The 27101-nt window shown below is 42.5% G+C and overlaps 1 protein-coding gene and 1 long non-coding RNA gene across 2 annotated transcripts; both read left to right on the forward strand.

Annotated features, from left to right (window-relative positions):
• Positions 1–689: 689 nt before the first annotated feature.
• Positions 690–22018, forward strand: LOC137358845 (scavenger receptor cysteine-rich type 1 protein M130-like; the record flags this gene model as incomplete). The annotated part of the gene is made up of 5 exons (XM_068025062.1): positions 690–990; positions 8030–8344; positions 15959–16273; positions 18603–18917; positions 21942–22018. Coding segments are annotated over 5 exons (1302 nt in total), but the record flags the coding sequence as incomplete, so codon positions are not given.
• Positions 22019–25797: 3779 nt separating this feature from the next.
• On the forward strand, positions 25798–26758 carry LOC137358841 (uncharacterized). The gene is made up of 3 exons (XR_010971338.1): positions 25798–26090; positions 26237–26278; positions 26675–26758. It is a non-coding gene; the product is annotated as an uncharacterized lncRNA (long non-coding RNA).
• The last annotated feature ends 343 nt before the right edge of the window (positions 26759–27101 follow it).

Raw genomic sequence — 27101 nt, forward strand, 5'->3', positions numbered from 1 at the left:
AGATGACTGCTTTCTTCATGTCGAGGGGCAATAACTGAGGGTGTCTGAAGAGCAGAGTGTGAATTATCAGCTCCACTGATACTGTTGCCAGTCCAAAGGTCCACCTCACCAATCTGCTCTGATCTCCAGATCACATCACCATCCAGCCCTGTCTTTATTGGCTATGGTGGGTGAGGGTGCAATTTCCTCTGCTCTTTCCAGGTGCTGGGATCTCACTGTGTTCGTCCATTCAGTGCTGAGCACGTAAACATGTGATCATACCAACTACGCCCATCTCCCCACTTCTGCAGGTTAAATATATTCTGAGCCTGTCCCCATCCGGATCCCATTGGAGCCTCTGTGTTGGTGGGAATATCTCGCTGCCGCCCGGTTCCCAGCTGGTTTGCACTGTTTATTAGTGTTTCCCTTTCCTTTTTCTTCATGTGCAATATTTACTCCGGGTTTTATTAGGGTTCAGGGTGCAGACTAATGTTCTTATCAATTCATGCCTAGTGTATAGGGAGGGTCCGTTCGCTGGGAACGTGTGGGTTTAACACACTATAACCTCTTGGTGATATTTCTGATATTTTACCGAGACGGTGAAGCTGAGACTGGTGAATGGGGAGGGTCCGTGCGCTGGGAACCTGTGGGTTTAACACACTATAACCTCTTGGTGATATTTCTGATATTTTACAGAGACGGTGGAGCTGAGACTGGTGAATGGGGGCAGTCGGTGCGCTGGGAGAGTGGAGATTCACTACAGGGGACAGTGGGGGACTGTGTTGGATTCTGACTGGGACCTGCCGGACGCCGCTGTTGTGTGTCGGGAGCTGGGCTGCGGGACCGCGGTCTCTGCACCGGGCTGGGCTCACTTTGGGGAAGGGACCGGACCCGTTGTGACGGCTGATGTAGAGTGCATTGGAACTGAGTCCGCTCTGCGGGACTGCGAATCGTATCAATGGGATCAGTATTTCACGTCACACTCCGATGATGCCGGCGTCATCTGCTCAGGTATAAATCTTTCTCAGTTTCTCATCTGCCGCCGCAGCTGATAGAATCTGTGAAGAAGCGAAAATAAAACAATCCGGGTCAGTCCGTACCTGGAAAATCAGATGATAATAATTCCAGTAATCTCTGGTTAAAATTATCGTTTCTATTAGGATCACTGTTTAAACTTATATCATTAGTAATATATTTCATAAACATTCTCCACCGGGAGCAGTAAATACCTGATACGGAGCACATTTGCAATACAGACAAAGCAGTTTCCATTGAGATTTTCCCTAAAGCTGCAGTGAATGAGCTGAACCGCAGGAAATTTCACAATCTTAATCCAACTCTCCATTCATCAACCCAACAACCGCTGCCAGGCATGTACTGTCAGCCTAGCTGTCCACCTGCAATGATCGCTTGGCCTCAGATCTGATATATTACACAGATTGTGAAGCTGAGACTGGGGAGCAGGGGAGGAAGGGAGGCAGGTTTCTCAGCCTTGGGGAGCCGAAGTAATGGGTCCACAGTTTTTGGGAGTATCACAAAGAGGAAACAGCTCTGTAAGATCCCACCGCTGCGTGCGCATTGCCATTTACATTTTGGCAAACGTGAAGAAAGTGAAATGCACAGAATATTAAACAAAAGAGCTAAGATAGTTCAGGAAGCAGTTGCAACGATTAAACTCAGCACCGTAGAACTATTGGAAGAAAAGCGCCGAGTTTTCCTGAAATCCTGACCAGTTACTGTAAGGAGGATAGTGATAGAATTCAAGAGGACAAAGAGATGCTGGTGAAATGGGCGGACAGGTGGCAAATGCAATTTCATGCAGAGAAGTGTGAACTGATACAATCTGGTTGGAACAAGGAGGAGAGGCGATATCACAGAATCACTGAACTGTTAAAGTGCGGAAGGGGGTTATTCGGCCCATCATGTCTGTATGGGCTCTTTGAAAGAGACATACACTCAGTTCCATTCCCCTCTCTCCATACAATCTTCCTTTTCATAGAACTGTCTAATTCTCTTTTGAATGCTTCAACTGAACATGTCTCCGCCACGTTCTCAGGTAAATATTGCAGATCTGAAACACTCGCTGCATGAAACATATTTCCCTCATGTCACTTTTACTTCTTTTACCAAATGCTTTGTATCGGTGCCCTCTCCTTCTCGATCCTTTCACCAGTAGAAACAGTTCCCACCCTGTAAGTGGGATCTTACAGGGCATTTTCCTCTTGTGATACCCATAATTACTGCGGACCCATTACTACGGCTCCACGAGGCTGAGAAACCTCCCTCCCTCCCCTGCTCCGCAGTCTCACCTTCACAATCTGTGTACTATATCCGATCTGATGACAAGCGATCATTGCAGATGGACAGCCGGGCTGACAGTACATGCCCGGTAGCGGCTGCTGGTTTGACGAATGGAGAGTTGGCTTGAGATTGTGACATTTCCATATAGTAGATAGAGAACCCTCATGATTTGGAATACCTCGATCAAATCAACTCTCCGCCTTCTCTTCTCCAAGGAAAACAGACATAACTTCTCCAATCTATCTTCATAACTGAAATTCCTCAATCCCTGGAACCATCCTCATGAAACGTCTCCATACTCTCTCCAATGCCCTCACATCTTTCCTCAAGTGCGGCCCCCAGATCTGAACCCAATACTCCAGCTGAGGCCGAACTAGTGTCTCATATAAGTTCTACATATCTTCCTTACTATTGTACTCCACGCACCTATTAATAAAGTCCAGGACACTGAACGCCTTATTAAACGCTCGCTCAACCTAGCCTGCCACCGTCAATGACTTAGCACTATTCAACCATGGCCCCTCTGCTCCTGCAACCCCTTTAGAATTGAGCCCTTCATTTTATAATTTATCTCCATGTTCTTCCTACCAAAATGAATCACTTCATATTTCTCTGCATTGAACTTCATCAGCCACCTGCCTGCCCATTCCACTAACTTGTCAATGTCCTTTTGAAGATCCGCACTATCCTCCTCACAGTTCGCAATGCTTCCAAAATTTGTGTCATCTGCAAACTTTGAAATTGTGTCCTGTACACTATATAGATTGGGACCCGAATATTGAAGGATACATGGCATTTAGGAAGGACAGGAAGCTAGGAATAAGCAGAGGGGTCGCTCTGTTAAATAATGATGGTATTAGCACAATAGTGAGGGATGACCTAAGTTCAGCAGACCAGGATGTGGAAGTCGTTGGGGTAGAGATGAAAATTCATAAAGGCAATAGGTCACTTGTCAGAAGTGGTGCACAGGCCACCTAACCTTAAACACACTGTGGGACGGAGTATAAAGGAATAAATAATGGAAGCTTGTCCGAAAGGTACACCGATAATTATAGGGAGATTTTCACCTACATGTAGCTCGAAAAATCAGATGGCCGAAGTCGCCGAGATAAGGCGTACATAGAGTATTTTCGGGATAATTTCTTGGAATAATACGCTGCGGTGCCAACCAGACAGCAGGCAATCCTGGACCTGGTATTGTGCCACGAGATACCAATAATTAATGACCTCATAGTTAAGGCGCCCTTAGGATGCAGCGATCATGATATGATTGAATTTTACATTCAGTTTGAGGGAGAGAAGAGTGGGTCCATGACTAGTACTTTAAATAAGGGCAATTATGAGGGCATGAACGCAGAGCTAGCTAATGTGAACTGGCAAATCAGGTTAAGGGATAATAGAGATGCAGTGGGAGATATTTAGGGGAATATTTCAGAATATACAGAGTAGATACAATTCAATGAGAAAGAAACATTCCAAGAGTGGGACCGCAATCTGTGGTTAAGTAAAACAGTTGAAGTTCGTATCAAACTTAAAGAAAAAGCCTATAATTGCACAAAAATGGGAGGCAGGTCAGATGATTGGGCAGAATATATACAAAAAAGCAAATAACGACTAAAAGATTGATAAGGAAGGTAACATTAGAGTACGAGAGAAAGCTAGATAGAAATATAATGACAGATAGTAAGGGTTTATATAGATATGGTTCAAAAAAGAAAAGAGTTAACCAAGTGAGCGTTGATCCTGTAAAAAATAAGTCTGGGGAATTAATTATGGGTAATAAGGAGATGGCAGGTGAATTGAACAGATATTTTGCATTGGTCTTCAATATTGAGGGTAAAGGTAACATCCCAGTATTAGCTGTAAGTCAGGAAATGGAAGGGAGGAAAGAACTCAAAAAAGTTACAATCACCAGGGAAATGGTACTGAGCAAATTGTTGGAACTGCGAGCTGACGGGTCCCCGGGTCCTGATGGACTTCATCCTGAGGTGTTAAAAGAAGTAGCTAGTGAGATAGTTGATGCGTTAATTTTAATTTTCCAACATTCCCTGGATTCGGGGTAGGTTCTTTTAGTTTGGAAAATAGCAAATGCAAAGCCTTTATTCAGAAAGGAAGGGATTTATAAAGCAGGAAACTACAGGCAACTTACTTGAACATTTGTCTTGGGAAAATGTTACAAACTATTATTAAAGATGTTACAGCAGGGCATTGAGATGAATTCAAGGTCATCAGGCAGAGTCAACATATTTTTGTGAAAGGGAAATCACGTTTAAGCAAGTGATTGGAGTTCTTTGAGGGAGTTGCAAGTGCTGTGGATAAAGGGAAACCGCTCGATATATTGTACTTAGATTTCCAGAAGGCATTGATAAGTTGCCATATCAAAGGTTATTGCAGAAAATAAAATCTCATGGTGTAGGGGGTGACATATTGGCATGGATAGAAGATTGGGTAGCTAACAGGAAGCAGAGAGTAGGCATAAATAGCTCATTGTCTGGTTGGCAAGATGTAATGAGTGGTGTGCCACAGGGATCTGTGCTGGGACATCACATTTTCACAATTTATATCAATGACTTGGAGGAAGGGACCGAAGGTATGGTTGCTTAATTTGCTAATGACACAAAGATAGGTAAGAATGTAACTTGTGAAGAGGACATAAGGAGTCTGCAAACGGATATAGATAGGTTATGTGAGTGGGCAAAGACCTGTCAAATGGAGTTTCATGTGGGAAAGTGGGAAATTGTCCATCGTGGCAGCAAGAATAGAAGAGAAGCATATTATATAAATGGTGAGAGATTGCAGAGCTCTGAGATGCAGAGGGATCTGCGTGTCCCAGTGTATGAATCTCAAAACATTTGTATGCAGGTACAGAACGTAATTAAGAAAGCTAGTAGAATGTGATCATTTATCGTGAGTGGAATTGAATACAAAAGTAGGGAGGCTATGCTTCAGCTATACAGATTATTGCTGAGACCACATCTGGAGTATTGTGTACAGTACTGGTCTCCTTATTTAAGGAATGATGTATATGCCTTGGAGGCAGTACAGTGAAGGTTTACTAGACTAATATCTGGAATGGGTGACCTGTTGTACGAGGAAAGATTTGACAGACTAGGCTGGTATCCGCTGGAATTTAGAAGAGTAAGAGGCGACTTGATTGAAACATATAAAGTCCTGAGGGGTCTTGACAGGGTGGATGTGGAAAAGATGTTTCCCCTGGTGGCAGAATCTCGAACTAGGGGTCACAGTTGAAAAATAAGGGGTCGCCCATTTAAGACAGCGATGAGGAGAATTTCTATCTCTCAGAGAGTCGTGAGTCTTTGTAATTCTCTTCTTCAAAAGGCAGTGGAAGCAGAGTCTTTGATTTTTTTAAAAACAGAGGTAGATAGATTCTTGATAACCAAGGGGGTGGAAGGTTATCGTGGGTAGGTGGAAATGTGGAGAAATCAGTACAGCCGTGAACTTATTGAATGGTGAAGCAGGTTCGAGGGATCGAGTGGCCTACTCCTGGTCCTAACTCGTATGTTCATCCGTATGTTCGTATATAACAGGGTATATCTAAAACATCCTCTTTATTAATGTTAAACCCCTCTCGTATGTGAATTACCAGCTCTTTTACCATTGCCTGAGGTGTATCTTCTTCCTTGGTAAAGAAAGATGCAAAGAGTTCAGTTAATAGCTCAGCGATATTAAATCCCCTTTCTGGTCCCTGATCGGCCCCACTCCTCCTTTTACCAACTTTTTGCTAGTTATCTGTCTATAAAAAATATTGGAACTTCTTTTAATGCTAGTTGCCAGTCTCTTTTAAAGGGTACAGTTCTAAAGTGACTGCAGGACGAGAGTGATCTGGGAGTATTTGGGATCAAATAGTTGAATGTAGCAGGGCAGGTTGAGAAAGTGGTTAATAGGGATGTTGGTCTTTTTAAATAGAGGCATGGAGTACAAAAGTAAGGAAGTTATTATGAACCTTTGTGAAACACTGGCTTCACCTCAACTGATCGATTGTGTACAATTCTGAATATGGCACTTTAGTAGAATGTGAATGCTTAAGAGTGTGTGCAGAAAGGATTTACAAGGAATGTTCAAGGGATGAAAGACTTCAGTTATAATGATAGATTGGAGAAGCTGTGGTTGCTCTCCTTCAAACAGAGAAGGCTGCGAGGAAATTTGATTGAGGTTATTCAAAATCACGAGTGTCCAGACAGAGTAGATAGAGAGGAACTTTTCCTCTTGGCAGAAAGGTCAATAACCTGAGGCCACTGTTATAAGGTGGATGGGAAAAGAACCAACCGTGACATGAGGAAAGACTTATTAACGTAGTGAGTGGTTAGGATCTGGAATGTTCTGCCTGCGAGTCTGATGGAGACAGATTCAATTGTAGCTTTCAATATGGAATTGGACAAGCACCTGAAGAGAAAATCTTTGCATGTCTATGTAGAAAGGGCAGAAGCATAGGACTAGTGAGGTGCTCTTACAGATATCCAGCATGGACACAACGGGCTGAATGGCCTCCTTCTGTGTTGTAAACATTCTATGATTATATGCTGACTGCTGCAGCTTGTTAGTCGCAAACTGTCTGTCCAGTTTTTAAACTTAAAACTGTGAATGTGGTTGCAGGGTAATTAATTGCATACGAAGGGCTTTGAAGGGTGATCAAGACAGACTGTAGCAAACTGGCTACAAAACAGTCAACAAATTGTGGGTTAAAGGTAGTTATTCAGACTGACAAAAGTTGAGAAGTATTGTGTGACAATTCATGTCAATGGGTTAGCGCTGTGCAAATGCGTTCTATTGTTTGGTCCATTCCGAAGATTACGGCACACAACATTAAGAAGCGGCTGAGCACGCAGCACAAAGCAAAAGTTAAAGGCCTGATAACACTCCAGCTGTAGTGCTGAAGATCAGTGCTCTAAAACTAGCGACAACTCTAGCCAAGCTGATCCAGTACAGTTACAGCAGTTACAGCACTAGGATTCAACTGATATGGTGTGAAGTTGCTCAGTTGCACACTGCCTAGAAAAGTAGGGAAACACTGACTGGTTAGTACCCAATCAACCTCCTCCCAATCAACACCAAATCTTTCCTTGTGCTGGGTGTGACTCCCCTTTCAACGTATCTCTCTTTAATAAAACTCATTTTTTTTTTGTATTTTCCAGAGCTTTGTTAACCTGTATTGCTATTTTATTGATTTTTATATCTGCACCCCTGAGTCCCATTGCTCCGCGACACAATTTAGATTATCATTGTCCAAGGAGTATGGGTTCTCAGTCTTCCTACCCAAATGTGTAAGTGCACATTTATCTGCATGAAAATTCATTTACAATTTCGTTAACATGAAGTATTTTTCTCACAATCTGCCTTTGTATTAACTATTGCTCCAAGTCAATGTCATTAGTGAATATTACAATTGTACATCCTTTTTCTGCGTCGAAATCATTTATGTTAAATATGAACAACAGTACTCCCAGCACCAGTTCTTGTCACACAATACTTCTTGCCCAGTTCTAACTGCTGATGCAGTGACGGCGACTGGGTAAGTTATAAATAAATAAAGGCACATTTTAAAGATTATAGTCCTGTCACATTATAAGCAGTAGTGATACAGGAAACCCAGCATCATCAGTTTTGAACAGAATCTGAGAACGGCTCGTGCCAGATCTGTGATTAATCAGATGCGTATTGAAATAAAAATCTATGTATTATTGTGATTATTAACGTATTATGCTAATTATGATATAATATGCTTATTAAGATCACAGATATCCTCGACTAACATCCGGAGACTCCCCATGCTCAGGCAGACTGGAGATCCAGTACGGTGAAAACTGGGGAACAGTGTGTGACCTTGACTGGGATTTGAAAGACGCCAATGTGGTCTGTAATCTGCTTCAGTGTGGAGTCGCCGTGTCGGTGCCAAGATATGCTCATTTTGGAGAGGGCATTGGGCTCGTACGGTCTGATATCTTTGACTGCACTGGAAATGAGACCAGTTTATTGGACTGCCGTCTTTTTCAAGGAAATCAGCAGGAGTGCAGCCACAGGAACGATGCCAGTGTGATCTGTTCCGGTGAGTACAGACTTACTGAAAAGCAGACAACTCCCTGCTTAATATGTGGAAAACTGAGGAAGGTGGCATTCCCATGTTTCTGTCTGAAAGGTTCATATCTAAACTAGTCATTATAGTTTATTATTACTGCTAAAGGTCTGGTGTAACGTGGTACAAAATACCCACAATTACTGGTAAACAAGATGGTTCTGAATCTTAACATTTATTTTGCAAGAAGCAGAATTTTCACAAGTTTGTTTACCACTGCACCGAATGTATATTTAGAATTGAATATTGGCTGCAACAGTTGGGAGTTGACTAAATGAATATGCACTGGCCTATTTCGATACTTTAATTTGAACACCACGAATGATCCGACATTACAATAGCCTTCTGATCCTCCCTGCCCACGTTAGTATTCTTATCATACAGTACTGAAGCAGGCCCTTCGGCCCACCGACTGTCTGTCGACCAACAACCACCCATTTCTACTGATCCTACATTACCTACCACTCTCCTTGCACCTACCCACAGTCGGGTTAATTTACAATGGTCAATTTACTTTCGACCTGCAAGTCTTTCACTGTGAGATGAAACCAGAGCACGCGGCAGAACCCCACGCATTCACAGGGAGAACATGCAAACTCCACACAGACAGCACCCAGAACTGAACCCAGGTCACTGGAGCTGTGATGCAAACCACTGCTCCACTGTGCCCACGTTAACACTAACTGAACGGCAGGGTATAAAAGCACGGCTGTACTCCAGCACTGCTCAGTGCAATCAGGCCAGAATTGAAAGATTACAAAGTTATTTTATAGAAAGTGTGTATTTTACCCGCTAAATATGACAGGATCGGACACATATCCACCTTATCAGTACAGAGCTTTCAGTTGCACTAGCCTGTTCGATCATTCAGTTAGATCATACCTGATATGTTCTTCAAGTCTCTTTACCTGGCTTTGACCCAGATTCCTTGATACACCGAGCTTAAAAAAATCTATCAATATTAGTCTTGAAAATTTAGATTAGATGTAACATCCACAACTCTTTACTTTGGACGTTGTGAGGGAAAGTTCCAGATTGCCGCTGTTTTTATCGAAAAATGTGTTTCCTAATTGTTCTTTGAGGCCCAACTATCTTCTGGTGCTTCGTCAGTTACCTTCCCACCATCAAAATGTCAGAAGTTGGGCTTTTTGCTGAGAATTGCATGGTCTTTAGTTCCATTCACAATTCCTTGGATTAAGAAACAGTTCATGCCCAATTACATCAAGAATCCGGACATTATTTAGACTTGGGCTGATAGGTAGAAAGTAACACACTCACCACCTCCGTGTCAGTTAATGACTATTTCCAACAAGAGAGACAATATCATCTCCCCTAGCTATTATAATCAGTGAATTCAGTACCACCATCAAATCCTACTGGGTGTTGTCATTGACAAGAAACTGAACTAGACCATTCACAATAATGTAGTGGCGAGTGGAGCAGGTCAGATGATCGGCATTCTGTGGCAAGTAGCTCACCTGCAGAATTCCCAAAGGCTTTCCAGCAGCTGGAAGACATAGGCTGGGAATGTGAAAGGACATGACTCTTATAAATTTCAGGGAACCCAGCCACAGTTTGTGTAATCCTTCTTCATAATGAGGGGAGGCAATGGTGTGGTGCTAATGTCACTGGACTAGCAATCCAGAGTCCCAGGCTAATTCTGGGGACGCTGGTTCAATTCCCACCATCGCAGCTCGTGGAATTTAAATTCAGTTAATAAATCTGGAATTCAAAACTAGTCTCAGTAATGGTAACCATAAAACCATTGTCGATTGTTATTTAAAAAAATCTTGTTTCGTCATATCCTTAGGGGATGAAATCTGCCATTGTTACCTGGTCTGGCCGACATGTGACCAGAGACCTACAGCAATGCTGTTGACTCTTAACTGTCCTCTTACATAGCCTAACAAGTCACCCAGTTGTGAAAGGTAACGATGCATGAGCAATGAATGCTGGCCTTGCCGGCGACACCCACATCAAATGAATGAATAAAAAACAGAAACATTTGAAGCCAAGGAATCATTCTCGCATCCTTTATGCTGCACACTCTCCTTGGTCAACATATCCTTCCCAAAGCATATTGCCCATAGCTTAACATTACACCAGATGGGGCCTGACCAGTTTTTTTTTAGCTGCAGCATCATTTCTTCACCCTTGTATTCCATTCCTCTAGACATAAATCCCAGTATTCCATTGGCTGCTTTGATTTTCGTTCCTGTACTTTCCCATGACCCTGAAGTCTATTTTCCCTGTGCTGCATCCGGCTTTTCACCATGTAGAAAATACTGTAATCTTTTTAAGTCCAAATTGGACACCTCACGCTCACCAATATTGAAATAGTTTTACACAGTCACGGAATCTTTTTTTTTGTAAAGTTATGCTTAAAATATGCATGATTACAATATGGCTGATATTTTATTTCAATGGCAATATTGAGTATGTCAATTATATGTGGTTTTCTATCCAGTCATCTAAATCATTAATAAATATGGTGAATAGTTGAGGTTCCTGTGGGACGGCGCCATCACATCCTGCCAGTTAGATGATCTGCCCATTATCCCTGCTGTCTATCTCCTGCCACTAAACAAACGTCCGAAGCAGGTCAATAATTTCCCTAAATTCTATGAGCTTCAAGTTTAGCCAACAATCAGTTACAAGAGATTTTGCTGAGTGCTTTCCGGAAGTTCATCTGAATAACATCCATTCAGGTTCCCCTGTTCTCTAATTTAGTTACCTCCACAAAATATTTGATCAGGTTCATCAAGCATGATCTACCTTTTACAAATCCACGCTGGCTCTCTCTGATTGGCTGTCACTTTTCAAGGTGATCAGACACTCCATCTTCAAATGTACACTCTAGTAATTTCCTGACAACTGCTGTTAGGCTAACCAATCTATAATTGCCTTGGTTCTCTCGCTAACCTTTCTTTAAATAGCAGTGTGACAATTGCAATTTTCTAATTACTGATCCAGCAGTTTGCTCTCAATCATTAACAAAGGGACGGAAGGTGTTGTTTACAGCGCTATCAAGCAGTACTTACCAATAAACTACTCACTGATGCTCAGTTTGGGTTTGTCGGACCCCTCAGCTTCAGACCACATCACACCCTTTGTACAAACATGTATGATAAAGCTGCATTCCAGATGACAGTGACTGCCCTCAATGTCAGGGCAGCATTTGTCCGACTGCGGCAACAAAGAACCTTAATAAAAGTTGTGTCCATGTAAATACTGATGCAACGAAATTATGCATAATTCCTGCCATTTCCTTATTTTCATTTATAATATCACAACTATCATTGTAATGAGACCACATTGCTTTTAATGACAATATATTTCTGAAGTTATTGTAAAAGTTTTGTAGCTCTTGCGAACTGTTTTGTCATCCTTTGCTATTCTTTGTATCTCTGCCATTCACGAAGATCTGTGCATTTTTCTTTTTGTATTTTTGCATGTTTTTGGTCTCTTTTATACTTATGATGTTCTTGTGTCGTGCACGCCAGTCCATAATAGATGAGGTTGAGTTTGGAATTGGACCATTCAATGCGGTGGTCATTGAGTTGAGCTTCCTTGATGGCAGGCTTGTGCCGTTCACTGCGTCAAGGAAGCTATGGAGACCGATAAACACAAGACCTTCCCCCTAACAGTGACCTGTTCCTCGGTGAATATCAGGGTTTCCCTCCTCGAGAAACGCACAAGCACCTGCTGTGCAGCCAACAAACCACGACCAGAACAGTAGCATGGATTGACTTGCCACGATGCACAATAACTGACGAATCAGCAGCAAGAATAATGGCATATACTGACCTCTCATGGAATATAATTAACTGACCAAGAAAAAACAGAACAAGAACATGTAATAACCTATCAGTAGTAAGATCCTGCCCACATTCCCGTTCTGCACTGCATATAAACAGACTGCTTCCACCAATTACAATTATTTCTCCAGACAATGGGCAGAGTACATGGCCCAAAACGTCGTGGTCTGTCAGTATTTCTAACAACTGCTTTTTCAAGAAAGCAACTGCTGTTCTCAGCGCAAAGGCACGTGATGTAAAACCGTAAAATGGTCTGACTCAAATGTTGAATATTTTAGTTTTCTATTTCCCTGTAGCACCTAGATATGCTACATTTACAACTGTGCTCTACCCCCTCACCCCGCCCCCCACCAGCCTCCCCTCACCCATTTACTAGTTTAAGGTTCCTGTAACAACCCTATTTATCCTTTATTCTGGGACCCTGATCCCAACCCGATTCAGGTGCTTCACATTCCAACAGAATAGTTCTTTAATATCCCAGTACAGGTGCCAGGGTCCTTTGAAAGGTAACACCTCTTTCCAACATCATAACCTTCAAGCACGTGTTCATCTCCCTGATCGTTTATTTTTCCTATGCCAATGTGCAAGCGGCTTGTATAATAATCCAGATATTATAATCCTTGAGATCTTCTTTTATATTTCAGCTCCTGGTACTCTCCGAAAAGAACCTCTTGCCTACTCTTTGCAATGTTGTTTATGCCTAATTGGTCCACAACGACTGGATATTTCCACCCCAATCTTGCATTCTGATTTGAGATAACCCTCACTTCGCACAAGTTGGGAAAATACTGTGTGGGACTGTTAATGCCCTAATTATTGAATCACTTAAAAGTATCACATTATGCACCACTCCTCCTCCTTTTGAACAGCTTCCTATTCGAAGGTATCACGGTCAACATTGTGGCTGTCCTTCTAACAGTCTTCATCCTGATCTTCACAAATATACAGTACTTTGTTCCTGTTCACTTCTGTATATCCTCGTTCTCCATTACATCTGGATTTCAAATCTGTACACTATAAGCTGCAACAACCTCATTCTGATCCTGCAGCTCTCGACAAGGTGTGACTGAAATCTGCAGCAAACTGTCAAATACTCTTCTTGCTATCATATGTGTTGGTGTTTTTCCAATTCCCACAACAGCTCTATGATCCTGAGCCAGAGAGGTTCCAGGTTGAGATATCTACTACAGACAAGTTCCCTCGGTTCAGTTCCATTCTCTACAAATTCCAATATCCAGAAAAAAACCTGCTCTGCCAGAACTTAGTCTGTCTTTATTTTAGAGGTAAAATTATTTGTTGATGCATTTTAGCTTTAACACTATTTTACTGGTTAGCTAACGCCGAAACACTAAGCACTCATCAATTAACATAGTCCGTATTTACAACTTACCCACGCCCTCTCACACTCTGACCTGACAATTGCTTCACTGAGTGAGTTTGTCCATCTATTTGCCAGGTGTCTGTCTCTCAGCCCCTTCCAATAGGCTGTGCTACTGCTGGCTGCGGCGCTCTTTTAAACCGGTTGCTCTAGTCACTGACTCCAGTTTAACAGACAAAACAGAACACCTCCATCCGAACGCTCACCCTCTACTACCTAGAAGGACGAGGACAGCAGATGCATGGGAACACCATCTGCATGTTCTCCTCCGAAGCACACACCATCCTAATTTGGAACTATATAACCGGTCCTTCACTGTCGCTGGGTCAAATCCTGGAAGTCCCTTGCTAAATGTACTGAGAGAGTACTGAAAGCGCATGCACTGCAGTGGTACAAGAAGGCGGCTCACCACCATCTTTGCAAGGGCAGTTCGGGATTGGTAATAAATGCTGTCCGAGCCCGAAATTCCCACCCCCTGTGAAAGAATAAAAAATACCTCCTTTTACCCCTCTGCACCGAATTCTTACTCTGAGCAAACTCTAACTTCCCACTATGTTCATAATGTATTCAGTTAACATTGCAATCTTTGTTTACACTCTGCCTTACCAGAAGTCTAAATATAGAATCATAGAAAATAGGAGTAGGCGTAGGCCAGACAGCCCTTTGGAGCCTGCTCCGCCATTCAAAAAAAGTAATGGCCTATCATCTAATTCAGTACTCTGTTCCCGTTTTTCCCCATATCACTTGATTCCTTTTGTATTAAGAAAGATATCTATCTCCTTCTTGAATATATTTAGAGATCTGTCATCCACTGCCTTCTGTGGTAGAGAATTCCACAGGTTCACCACCTTCTGAGTGAAGACATTTCTCCTCATCTCGGTTCTAAATAGCATACTCCATATCCGGAGACTGTGACCCGTGGTTTTGGACTCTCCAGCCATCGGGAACATCCTCCCTGCATGTAGCCTGTCTAGTACTGTTCGAGTTTTATAGGTTTCTCTGAGATCCTCTCTCATTCTTCTAAACTCTAGTGAATATAGTCCGAGTCGATCCGATCTCTCTTCATACGTGAATCCTGCCATCCCAGGAATTAGCCTTGTAAATCTACTTTGCACACTCTTAATGGCAAGGGCATCCTTCCTCAGATAAGGAGACCAAAACTGCACACAATGCTCTAGGTGTGGTCTCACCAAAGCCCTGTATAGGTGCAGTAACATCTTGCTCCTTTACTCAAATCATCTTGCAATGACGTCCAATATTATATGCTTTTTGAGGCACATTCGAGATACAACAGTCCAGACAGTTTCCAGCTGACAGTAATTACCCGAGTTCGCACAATCACAGCTGATTGACAGCTTACTGCTAACCTGACTTACCCTGTTAACTGCGAACAATGAACTGCCTTGCAGTTTGGTTTTTAATTACAAGCGAATTGCTAAATGTTACGGCTAGATTTAAGTCTTAGCCACTAATTACCAAATTCCAAACTTCCCACTCTGCTGACAACACATGCAGCTAAAGGTACAGTCTATGCTTGCACACTTTGCCTTAACTCTACCTTACTGCATTGCAGAAGAACATTCCCCATGCAGGCAATTGCAGTTCAAGAGGACGGTCCTGACACCGGTTTCAAGGGCAAATAGAGTTGAGCAATAACTGCCACCTCTGCCAGAGATGTCCACATCCGCATAAAGAAAAGCAGCTCCGAAATGGGCTTGTTTTGTATTTGTTCTCCAGATCTTCTATAGCTCATCTATCAAACCCCTTAACCATTTTAAACACATCAACTAGATAAGCTGTAATCCTTCTAAACTAAATCTATTACAAACAAAGTTTATGCAACTTATCTTCATAATGTACCGTTTAAAGCATTGTTGCCATTCTAGTGACACTGTCCTGAACAACCTCCACAGCCAATGGTTTTGTGAAGTGCCGTGCCCAAACGTGACAACAGATACAACTGAATCATCACATCCTTCATCGTTTACATTCCAAAATCCAAGAGATAAAGACCAACAATCGATTAGCGTTTGCAAGAAGAGCTGTTAATTTTTGAGTGTTCAGCCAACTTCTTAAAGAGGTCCTGTAGTAATTATTGTGATGAAAGTACACAGACCTGAAACATAACTCTCTTGCTCTCTCCACAGATGCTGCTAGCCCTGCTCAGTATTTCCAATATTTTCTGTTTTATTTCAGGTTTCCAACATCTGCAGTATTTTGCTTTTGTGTTGCTGTGGTAATTCTAATTGTTTTTTGATAGATAATTTGTGTAAAGTATGGATAGATAATCGTGTACATAAGATTCAACTTTTATACCCATTTTCTATTTTGCTGTTTCTATGCAGAGGATGATTTATAAATTATTTGGATTTGGATTCGTTTCCAATACAGGGAAACATGGACCTCGATTGGTTGATGGGACGAACAGATGCTCTGGCCGGGTGGAGGTGCTGCATGGAGACCAGTGGGGGACGCTGAGTGACATGTACTTTGATCTGGAAGACGCCAACGTGGTCTGTGAGCACTTGCAGTGTGGGACAGTAACCTCAATCCCGGGAGGAGCTCACTTTGGGAAGGGAGCCGGTCCAGTGTGGAAGGAAAGTTACAGGTGTCGGGGGAATGAGACGCGATTGTGGGAGTGTCCTGTTTCATCCTGGGATCAGTTTAGCTGCTCCCATGAAAATGACGCCAGTGTCATCTGTACGGGTGAGTCATCTCAGTCAATTGAACTGAAATACACCAACTGTTCTGCTGTCAAGCATCATTAACTATTTCCACAGGTCGCTGATTCACTAGTTTTGCTGATCCCATGCTTCCTTCGACACTAAGATTCTGAGATGTGTTTGTCGGTTTATTGGTCTGAATTAAATTACAAATGAATCAAAGAGCTTCACTCCAGTAAACATTGAATACATACAATGTCTCGTGATTAGTACTTATCGCTCATAAAATATCTCTTTTGTGGTAAATCTAGGGCATTATTCAAGGGCTATAGAATCAGCAATTTGCTCCCAGGACCACTGCCATAGAATGGAAATTTTGCTCGAGCATTGAAACTGTTCTCAATGTTGGCCGTTCAAATATGAATTATCATGGAATTCTCTGCAAAGATCAGCTGTGCAATAGAAAAAACTGTGAACTTGTTTCCAACTAAATAGCATGAGATAAATTTTAATTTCCATTACATTAAGGGCAATAAAATGATAGTGAGTGAAGTAACTCGTTATTTCACCAATATGCCATGTCTTTGATTATTTCACAAACTTGATGTAAATTACAATTCTCCCAGTTATCCCTCAACCAGCTCCCTCTTATAACAGATTATCTGCTCAGTTAACTGATCGCTGTCCGTTTGACATTGCTCAACGCAAATTGCTCCCACGTTTCACAATTTAAAATATAGGTAATAAAAACAGTAAGTGCTGAAAATACTCAGAGGTTCTGGCAGCATCTGCGGTGCAAGAAACAGAATCAACCTTACAGTTTGCAGATCTTTCATCAGAACTTAGAGATTTAACAGTTTTTAAAGAAAGGGGAAAGCAAGGAAAGAACGAAAGGAACAATCTGTGATATGGTGGAAGGCAGGAAGAATTAAATGGTAAATGGGACAATGCAAGGCAGAAAGAGATAGGAATGGGCCAAGTGAAAAACACATTTCGAGAGGAGCTGCAAATTGGAAGGCAAGACATCGTCCAAAAAAGGGGAGGGAATCTTTCCTGAAATTGCTGAATTCAGTGTTCATTCCAAAAGCCTGTAAAGAGTCTAGTGGAAAGAGGAAGTGCTGTTTCTCAAACTTATGTTAATCTTCATTGGAACTGTGTCGGAGAAAGAGGAGAGAGATGCCAGAGTGGGAGCAGAATAAATAATGAAAAGGACAGGCAACTGGAAGCTAAAGGTAAAGCTTGCAGACTGAACAAAGGTGTTGTGCAAAGTAAGCACTCAATTATGTTTGGTGTCCCAATGTAAAGCAGACGGTATCATGATCAGTCAATACAGTGAATACAGTATACTAAAGAGAAGGCAGTACAAGAAAATCGCTGTTTCACTTGGAAGCAGTATTTGGCGGCTTGGATGGTGAGAAAGGTGGAGGTAACAGGGCAGTGGCTGCACCTCCTGCGCATTCATGGGAAGGTCCTGGGGGAAGGGGTGCTGAGAATGATTGAAGAGTGAATCAGAGTGCCACAGAGCGAATGGTCCCTTCAGAATGTTAAACGTGGAGGGAAGGGGAAGATGTGCTTTGTCGTGGCACCACATTAAAGGTGGTGGAAATGGTGGAAGATGATCTGTTGAATATGGAAGCTGATGGAGTGGAAGATGAGGAGAATCAGAATCCTATCATTATTCCGGGAGGGGGAAAGGGTGAAAGCAGACGTTTGGGGAATGGAATGGACGTGCTTGAGGGCCCTGTCAACCATGGTGGGTGGATGAGGAGGTGAGGAGAGTCCTCGGTTGAGGAAAAAGGAATACATATCTGGAACCACTGGTATGGAAGTTTGCATCACCAGACATTGCAGATGGAGCAAGTGAAAAAATGTGATAGAGTAATTCGAAGAATTGGGGTGTGAGGAAGCATAGACAAGGTAACTGTGAGAGTCACTGGGTTTACTCTTTATATTAGTTAATAACCTATCCCCAGAAGCAGAGACAGAGATGTTGAGGAAGAGAATGGAAGAGTTGAAGATGGACCATGTGAATATAAGGAGGTTAAACTGGAAGAAAAGTTGATGATATTTTCAAGTACAGGGCGAGAGCTGGAATATCAGTGCATGTGGACAGGAGGACGGCCTTCAGTCCCTCGGCTATCACCTACAGTTCATTTTACCCTCTGTCCCCAGTTCAGCAACCGTAAGCTACTCGGTACGTCTCTAAAATGTATTTACAGAGAAAAGGTAATGGTGAAAATGATCTTTCAACAAGCCTTCTGAACAATGATGACAGGAATAGTAACCATTAATATTAATGACTTTTCGGGTGGCAGTAAATTCTGAGATATTTTGCTTCAGTTTCACCATTCTCAATCTGTTTCATGTTGTAGATGAAAATTGGTCACTAATTCTGACTAACGGGGGAAGCTGGTGTGATGGGAGAGTGGAGATTTACTACAATGGCAGCTGGGGGAGATTGCAGGATAGACACTGGACCCTGAATGATGCCAATGTAGTCTGTACACAGCTGGGTTGTGGTGAAGCGACAGCCGCTTATAACTATTCAAAGGACGGAGAGAGTGAAGGACCCATCTGGGTGAATGATGTCCAGTGTGAAGGAAACGAATTGCAGCTCCAGAACTGCATCTTATTCACATTGAATTCGTCTCTCACTGACAGTATGGATGTAGGGGTCCTGTGTTCAGGTAAGCAAATTCTTCACTGCTTTTACAAAAACATAAAAGTGAAATGTCTAATCTGCTGAGAAAAGTGATAATATCGGTTACTTGTTCCTGGGTTTCTCAAAGCAGTAATTTCACTCGAGGAGAGTCGGAGAGGATGGTGGGCGGTCGGGGAGCTGGGGTGGTGTACAGAGAGAGAGGACACGGACACAATTAAACAGCAAGAACGTTTGTATTACAGAAATTTCAATTAACACATACATCACAAGGGGTTTAACAGGAATGTAAACGGAGAGAAAACTGACACAGAGCCAAACAAAGAGATGTTAGAGTGGGTGACGAAATGTTTAGTCAGATGAAAGCAAAATACTGCGGATTCTGGAATTCTGAAACAAAAACAAGAAATGCTGGATTCACTCAGCAGGTCTGGCAGCATCTGTGGCAAGAGAAGCAGAGTTAACGTTTTGGGTCAGTGACCAGAAACGTTAACTCTGCTTCTCCTTTCCACAGATGCCGACAGACCTGCTGAGTGATTCCAGCATTTCTTGTTATTGTTCTTAGTCAGATGGTTGGATTTGAAGAGCCGGAGACACGGAAATATTTCTGGTGGAAATTCAGATCTGGGGGTTAGATGGTTAAAGGCAAAACTGAAAGTTGTGGGCAATTGAAGTGGGTGAAGTGCAACAAGCTGTATTCAGAAAAAAGCAGAGCTCCTGAAATGATTCAGGCTGGAGATGGTTATACTGATGCAGGGGGAGAGCATGAAGGTGTCTGAACATGAAGATCATATTTGGAAACTCTGGGTATTGATCGCAGGGAAACCAGTAGATCGTCGAGTGCCATGGCGTTCCTGAGAGGAGCTTCATGTAGGGAAGGCAACAAAACTTTGGATGAGCTGATGTTTCTGGAGGATGCAAGATGGGTGATCGCCCAGGAGAACATTGAAATATTCGATTCTGCAGGCAACAAAGCATGGGTGAGCATTTCAGCAGCAGATGGGCTGAGGCAGGAAGGGAGGTGAATGATGATAGAGGTGAAAGATAACGGCCTTATGAGAAAGAGAATACGGAATTGGATTCTCAGCTGTGGTATCAAATCCGGCGCCAAGCTTGCAATCAGTTCGACTGTATAGTATATAAGTGGAGGTAGCTGTGTGGGAGTTGGTCTGGTGCTAGTTTCATTAGATTGTGTATAAAAGTAGACAGATGTTTTGGACTAGACACTTTAAAGTTTCATTGTGTGGCATGTTAATGCATGCATGTGTTCTGGGGATGTTGCATTATGCAGAGTGTAGTTTAGTTTTGTTTAGTTTAGAGATACAACACTGAAACAGGCCCTTCGGCCCACCGAGACTGTGCCGACCATCAACCACCCATTTATAATAATCCTGCACTAATCCCATATTCCTACCACATCCCCATCTGTGCCTATATTTCCCTACCACGGCTAGGGGCAATTTATAATGGTCAATTTACCTGCCAACCTGCAAGTCCTTTGGCTTGAGTGTGGGCAGATGTTTTCGGGTTGTTCCAATGAACATTTATTTGCATACGACATGTGGAACTTACAACATATGAGATAGTTAATGATTCAGATTTGATACCGATTGGTTACAGTAAGCATTTTCTTCGGACACTGCGGAAATCAATACATTCCAGCGTTTCACGTCAGAAGTTTACAGTGCTGAATGGTTATTACACACTCAGTCACTGGACAGAGTCGAGTATGTCATCTTGTTCTTCAGTTAGGTAGATGTTAAGCTCCACCCAACATTTATGCCCACCTACAGAAGCCATGTGTCTTCTCCTTGTCTTCTACTTCTGTATCTGATGGGTCACATTGCTGATGTTTATTCTCCAAAGTGCCTGACGCAATTAGTCCAATCATTTTTGTCCAGTCCAGATTAAATACTGGTTTCTGTTCAGCCGGGAGGTCTGCACATCGACAGTTCAATTGCCCGTAGGCGCTTCCTGATCCTGTCCAACATTTTGCAGAGAGATCCTGTTTTCTGCCCTCTTTGGTCCGGTCCAACAGTCATATATTGATAGAATTAGTCGTTTAGTTCATTGATTTTTTACAGACAATCGCAATTGCTAATGTACCTCACATGTTTCGTTTGCTCATTTAACATAATTGCAGCAGTCTGTCTGGACAGACAGGTCTGTATCTTCTCTGTTCAGACATGCGGTTTATGTATCTAAAATTACTCAAATATATTCCTTGTCAAAGACAGAGTCCCATCCTTTCAAAGGTAAGTGATTCTCTTATGCAATTAATATTAAATTGATTTATGATAATGTTAATAATGTTATAATCAACACAACCCTAGAACGTAGTTCCACACGAAGATACTGCACATTGCAAGGCTGATGTTTAAGGGTAGGACTTGTGGACCTTACATTCTCCAATATGAAGTGGAGTAATAAAGTAATCATGAAGTAATAAATAGCATGGATTAAACTGCTGGTCTTGCCAGTGACACCAACATTCCCTGAAATAATTGAAAAACAGAAAGGCACGGTGACATGTGGGGAACTATCTGGTAATATAATCCTGAATGTATCAGTCGCATAAAGCATCATTGGGTCCTCTTCATCTTCACTAAATCCTCCTGTTTGACAAAGATTATCCAGGAAGCCAAAGAAAACGCACAGCAAATATTCTCCATCATAAATCTTCCTCCTGAACCACTCCCCTGCCTCATCCACCTGAACTCCAAAAATAATTGAGAGGAGCTCATAGACTTTTTGTCACAAAGTTCAAAAACATCCGTTCAGTCACCTCCCTTTCTTCCCCAACCCATCAGGCCTAACTTCCTATCAGTTCCCACCCCCATCCCATACGATCACCCTGAATTCACATTTCTTGTTTCTCTCCTAGAATCCTTCACTCTCTCTCTGAACCTGTGCTGTTGATGGTATCCACATTTTGCTGTCTACACCTTATTTCTATTAAACTACTGAACACAAACATTCCCTTCCTGGGTTCCATATTAGCTGGCAATATTAACGATTCTCTTTCTCTCTCTCTCTCTCTCTACATTTTCAGGCTCCTCTCCATCAAATCAGCAGTCATCACACCTCTCCTCAGAAAGGAACCATTGACCACCTGTCCATGCAGGTTACTGCCCAGCTCCAACTGATCGTACCTCGCCAAAGTCCTTGAATGTGTTGTCGCCTCCCAAATCCATGCTCATCTTATATGAAGCTGCATGTTTCAATTACGCAAATCAATTTTCTATCCACACCACAGGCCGAAAACAAATGACATCCGAAGTGATTGTGACAAATATAAACGATTCCACCTCCTCTTTCTTGACTTGTCTCAAATTTTTATATGATTGATCATGAAATACTTGTCCAATTCCTCCCCATTAACACACGGCTGGGTGGGACTGCACTCAGCTGGTTCTAGTATTATCTGTACAGTCATGGTCAGAAAGTTGCCAGCAATGGTTTCTCTTCCTGCTTCTGCAAAGTCACCTATAGTGTCACCAGAGGATCGATCCTTTGACACTTCATTACTCATTTACATGCTGCCTTTCAGCGATATCCGCAAACAAAGCCTCAGTTTCCACATGTATCTCACTGTATCCAACTCTACCTCACATTCAACACTCTTGAGCCCTCCAATGCCTGTACACTGTGAGAATTCCAGGCTGACATTCAGTACTGCATCAGCAGAAAATTCCTGCAACTCAGTATTGAAAAGATAGAAAACATCAGTCCCCATCGCATGTTTCCTTGCTGCCAACTCCATTTCTCGCCATGCCAACTGTCTGTCACTCAGCCAGACAGCTTGTAATCTTGGTGTTATATTTGACCCCAGGGTGATCCTCCTATCAAATCTCCATATCCTCATTAACACTGTCTATTTTCACCTCCATGACATCACCCGCATTTGCCCTTATCTCGTCTTGTCGATAGCGTTGTTCCCTCCAGACTCGATGATGCTAATGCAATCCTGGCTGGCTTCACTAGTTACAACCTCTGTAAGCTCCGCTGTCTCGACCATTTGCCACTCAGGCATCTGCCCTCTGCCCACTGACCTACTTTGCCCGGCAACGAGAGGTTTTAAAATTCTCATCCTTGTTTACAAATCCCTTCCTGGCCTCACAGCTCCTGTCTTTGCAATCGGCTCCAGACTGGCAGCTCCCAGTTCTGGCTTCTTGAGCATTCCTGGTTTTAATTGTGCACCATTGGCGGCCGTGCCTTTATTTGCGAAGGTCACATGCTCTAGAATTACTTGCTTAAATATCTCTGCCTGTCAACCAGTCTTTCCTGCTTTAAGACGTTGCATAAAAACTAACTCTTTGACTTAGCTTTTGGTCATCTGACCTAATATATTTTTCTGTGCTCTGTGTTAAAATGTCTTTGATATCACTCCTGTATCGCGCCTTGGGATGTTTAATTACGTTAATGGCGCTAGATAAATGCAAGTCACTTGTAATTGAAGATGAGGGAAATAGGAGATGGCAGTAAATGTCTGACCAAGATAACAAATTAGGGGAACATACATGGACAAGGAACAGATACAGTTATATAACATGAGTATAAATTAACTGTGAATCGTGTGAGTGATTGTCTGTTTGACACCGTACACAGCGTTCAAAACATAAAAGGGGAACTGGAGATCAGAACTTGTCAAAGCCAGATGTAATAGCATATCTGAAACATTGCCGTTCTTTACATTCTATGTAAGAAGTAAGTGTAAACAGATATTCTGTTGTATAGTTTTATTTACCTGTCACAGGTGCTTTTCACGTTCATTTTTTGAGCTGGTGATGGTAAAATCAGTTGTATTGAGTGATGATGTGAATGTCTATTGAAAGTATAATCCTCTTGTACTGTTATCCAACAGACCACGTGCAGTTAAGGCTGTCTGACGGTGGAAGCCCATGTACTGGCCGAGTGGAGATTTATTACAATGGGACTTGGGGCTCAGTTTGTGATGATTCCTGGGATCTGGCGGACGCTGACGTGGTTTGCAAACAGCTGGGTTGTGGAAAGGCATTGGACCTGGCACTTCCTGCATCTTGTGGACCAGGCTCAGGGCCAGTTTGGTTGGATGAACTGACGTGTTCCGGTAACGAATCATTTCTCTGGGAATGTCCCTCAGCATCGTGGGGTCACCACGACTGTTCTCATAAAGAAGATGTGAGGATCATGTGTTCAGGTGAAGGTGCTTCCATGTGCCCATTTTCCGTAGTGTTGTGCACGCGGTTTCACAGGGAAGATATGGCTTCGAATTGCATACAATGGACAGCACGGAATCTGGCCATTCGGACTAACTGGTCAATGTGGTGTTTACGTTGCCCACGAGTATCACCCCACATCATTGCACCTAACCCTCTTTGCATATCCTCCTGCTTCTTTCTGCCTCATGTACCTGTATAGCTTTACCTTAAAGGCATCAGTGCAAATCACCTCAGCAATTGCATGTGTTCGGAATTCAAAATTCAAACCACTCCCTAGGTAAAAAAACAAACAAATTCTCCTGAATTTCTTATTAGATTTATTCGTGATTATCCTATATTTATGATCACTAACTTCGGTCTCTGTCACTTTCGAAGTGATTAGTGCCTCTGTATCCCGAGATCTCTTTGCTGATCGACATCATTTTGACTCTTATTTTGCAAGAAGTACGTGGCCTCTTTATTCTTCCTGTCAACACTGAGCACCTTAGACTTATCTCTATTCAACTTATTTGGCAATTGTATGCCCATTCGGCCCGTTTATTAACGTATTCCCGTATTTTGTCTCTGTCTTTCTTAGTGTTAACTATATCCCCAAATTGCTGTCATCTTAAATTTTGAAATTAAGTCTCCCTTGTCTAAATCCAAATCGCTCATGTAAATGTTGAGCAGCAGTGATCCCAGCCCTGTGGAACACCACTTCCCAACTTCCACCATTCTGGGTTACCACATTGTACCCGGACGGTGTGCTTTGTAGCTGGTTTCCTATCATTCTTCCACTGATCTCTTGACTTCACAGGCTCTGACCTCAGTCATGATCCTTGTCAGAGGCCTTCTGAAAAAAAAACATGCATATTACATCGACTGCATTATCCCTGTTATCTTTCTGTAACTTCTTCAAATAATTCAATAACGTTGTTTGTCTTTTCTGTTGTGAAATCCGTGTTGATTATTCTTTATTACTTTATGGGCTGTCAGTGTTTTTCTATCGCTTTTCTGAAATAATTACTGGAAATCAGTGAACACAACCGGTGCAGCATGTGTTGAGCTGTGCAGTATGAACATACAACGAGTTATCAATCTAACTATCTGGATATTTCTTGTGTCATTGACAGAGCACAAAGAGCTGCGGCTGGTGAATGGGAAGCATCGCTGTGAGGGGAGAGTGGAAGTGTTCTACAATGGCACCTGGGGAACAGTGTGCTCGGATACACTTGTTGAACGTGTTGCAGAAGTGATCTGTAAACAATTACAGTGCGGTCCTCTCAGTTCGATCGATTATTATGCTCAGTCATTCGGAGAAGGATCCGGACCCATTTGGCTCGATGGGATGGAATGTATTTCACACGAATCGTTCCTTTGGCAATGTCAAACAGAACCGTGGGGTAAACACAACTGTGAACACAGGGAGGATGCTGGTGTTGTTTGTTCAGGTAACACAACAAACCTCTAAATGTGCGAGTGTCATTTCAAACATTGGTGTGTGATACAGTCAGCATGTTTCTCTTCTCAACAGAAGCAAAAGTAACTGAGGAGCAGCCCCACAGATCAAAGGACTGCATTCGAGAATATGATTGTAAACGTGGGCTTTCACCAGGTGCTACTTCCTCTTTATTATACCAACTATCTGACATGTACTACTTTCTTATACTACATCAATAATAACCATTGATTCTCTTTGCCAGATTCTGGACATTGGTTGCGCCTGTTTGGAGGTAACACCAACTGCTCCGGGAGAGTTGAGATATTGTGCAATAACAGCTGGGGCACGGTGTGTGATGATTCCTGGGATCTGGCCGATGCCAATGTTGTCTGCAGACAGCTGGATTGTGGTCACGCTCTTTTGGCCCCAGGAGGAGCTACTTTTTCCCAGGGTGACGGTGTTATCTGGCTGGATGAGGTGAAATGCACTGGAAGCGAATCGTCTCTGGCCGACTGTCCTTCTTCATCGCCGGCTCAGTCTGACTGTGATCACAAGGAAGATGCCAGTGCGATTTGTTCCGGTGAGGGTGGCAGGGTTTGGAGAGTGGGGTTAGGGTGCCTTGTTTTGTTAAATTGACTCATTAGTTCGGAAATTAAGAACAATTTTTATCGTTTAAATGGAAAGTGCTGAAATCCTCCTGAACGTTTTGTACAATATATTCCACAGGACTCGATGTGCCTCCGATTGTTTACCCGTCCTCATCTGCAGGTACTTACCATTATTAGTATTCCAGCTAGCGTTCGGGTTTGTATTAGTTGAATTGGTACTTTTGTCATTTCCTCAAGATACTATAAGCATGTGCTCACTGACTGGAAAAAAATTTTCCTCACCGCATATTTCAAATGGTCCGGTTGAAAATCCGCTAATCCCAGTTTCTGACTGTACCTGAACTGTCCTGTACTGATCAGAAACATGGGGGCACTGTCTCTGTAATTTAGATTGGCTCACACTTTCCTCTGGTGCAATGTGCACCACACATACTGGGGAATGTTCAGCCCAACTCATTGCCCGGAAGCAGTGGATCTAATTATTAAATACTTATATAAATATTTTATCATGCAAGACGGACTGTGTCTGTATTAAAGCTTTCTTGTTGTCATCAAGAACAGGGATATAAAACAACTTCCATCCTAATTGCGGTCTGCTTCGGAGTCCTGCTAATCTGTGTGTTCATCTCGCTGATGGTGGTTATACAGAAAAAGTCAATCAGAAGAGGTGAGGCTCATATCTTACCGCGGATCCAACACAAAATCCCAGATATTGTGTCACATACTGCCAAACTTCTCGTTCATTGCAGCTTTCTATGGACCGACAAGTGGCCTTGTTAGAAACACATTGTAATTTTTTTTTCTGGTTTTCTCAATTCAACGTGCTCGCAATTAGTGAAAGGTGACATTTAAACTGGAGAGTAATTTCAAGTGTCCACATTCACTGTGAGAGTTCATCACATAATACATGAAACTCTGGAAGAATGTACTTATTGTAACAATGGATCAGGAAATTTGATTGGAATTTCTGGGCTGTACATTCA

The sequence above is a fragment of the Heterodontus francisci genome, unplaced genomic scaffold, assembly GCF_036365525.1.
Source record: "Heterodontus francisci isolate sHetFra1 unplaced genomic scaffold, sHetFra1.hap1 HAP1_SCAFFOLD_157, whole genome shotgun sequence".
Taxonomy (NCBI): Eukaryota; Metazoa; Chordata; class Chondrichthyes; order Heterodontiformes; family Heterodontidae; genus Heterodontus; species Heterodontus francisci.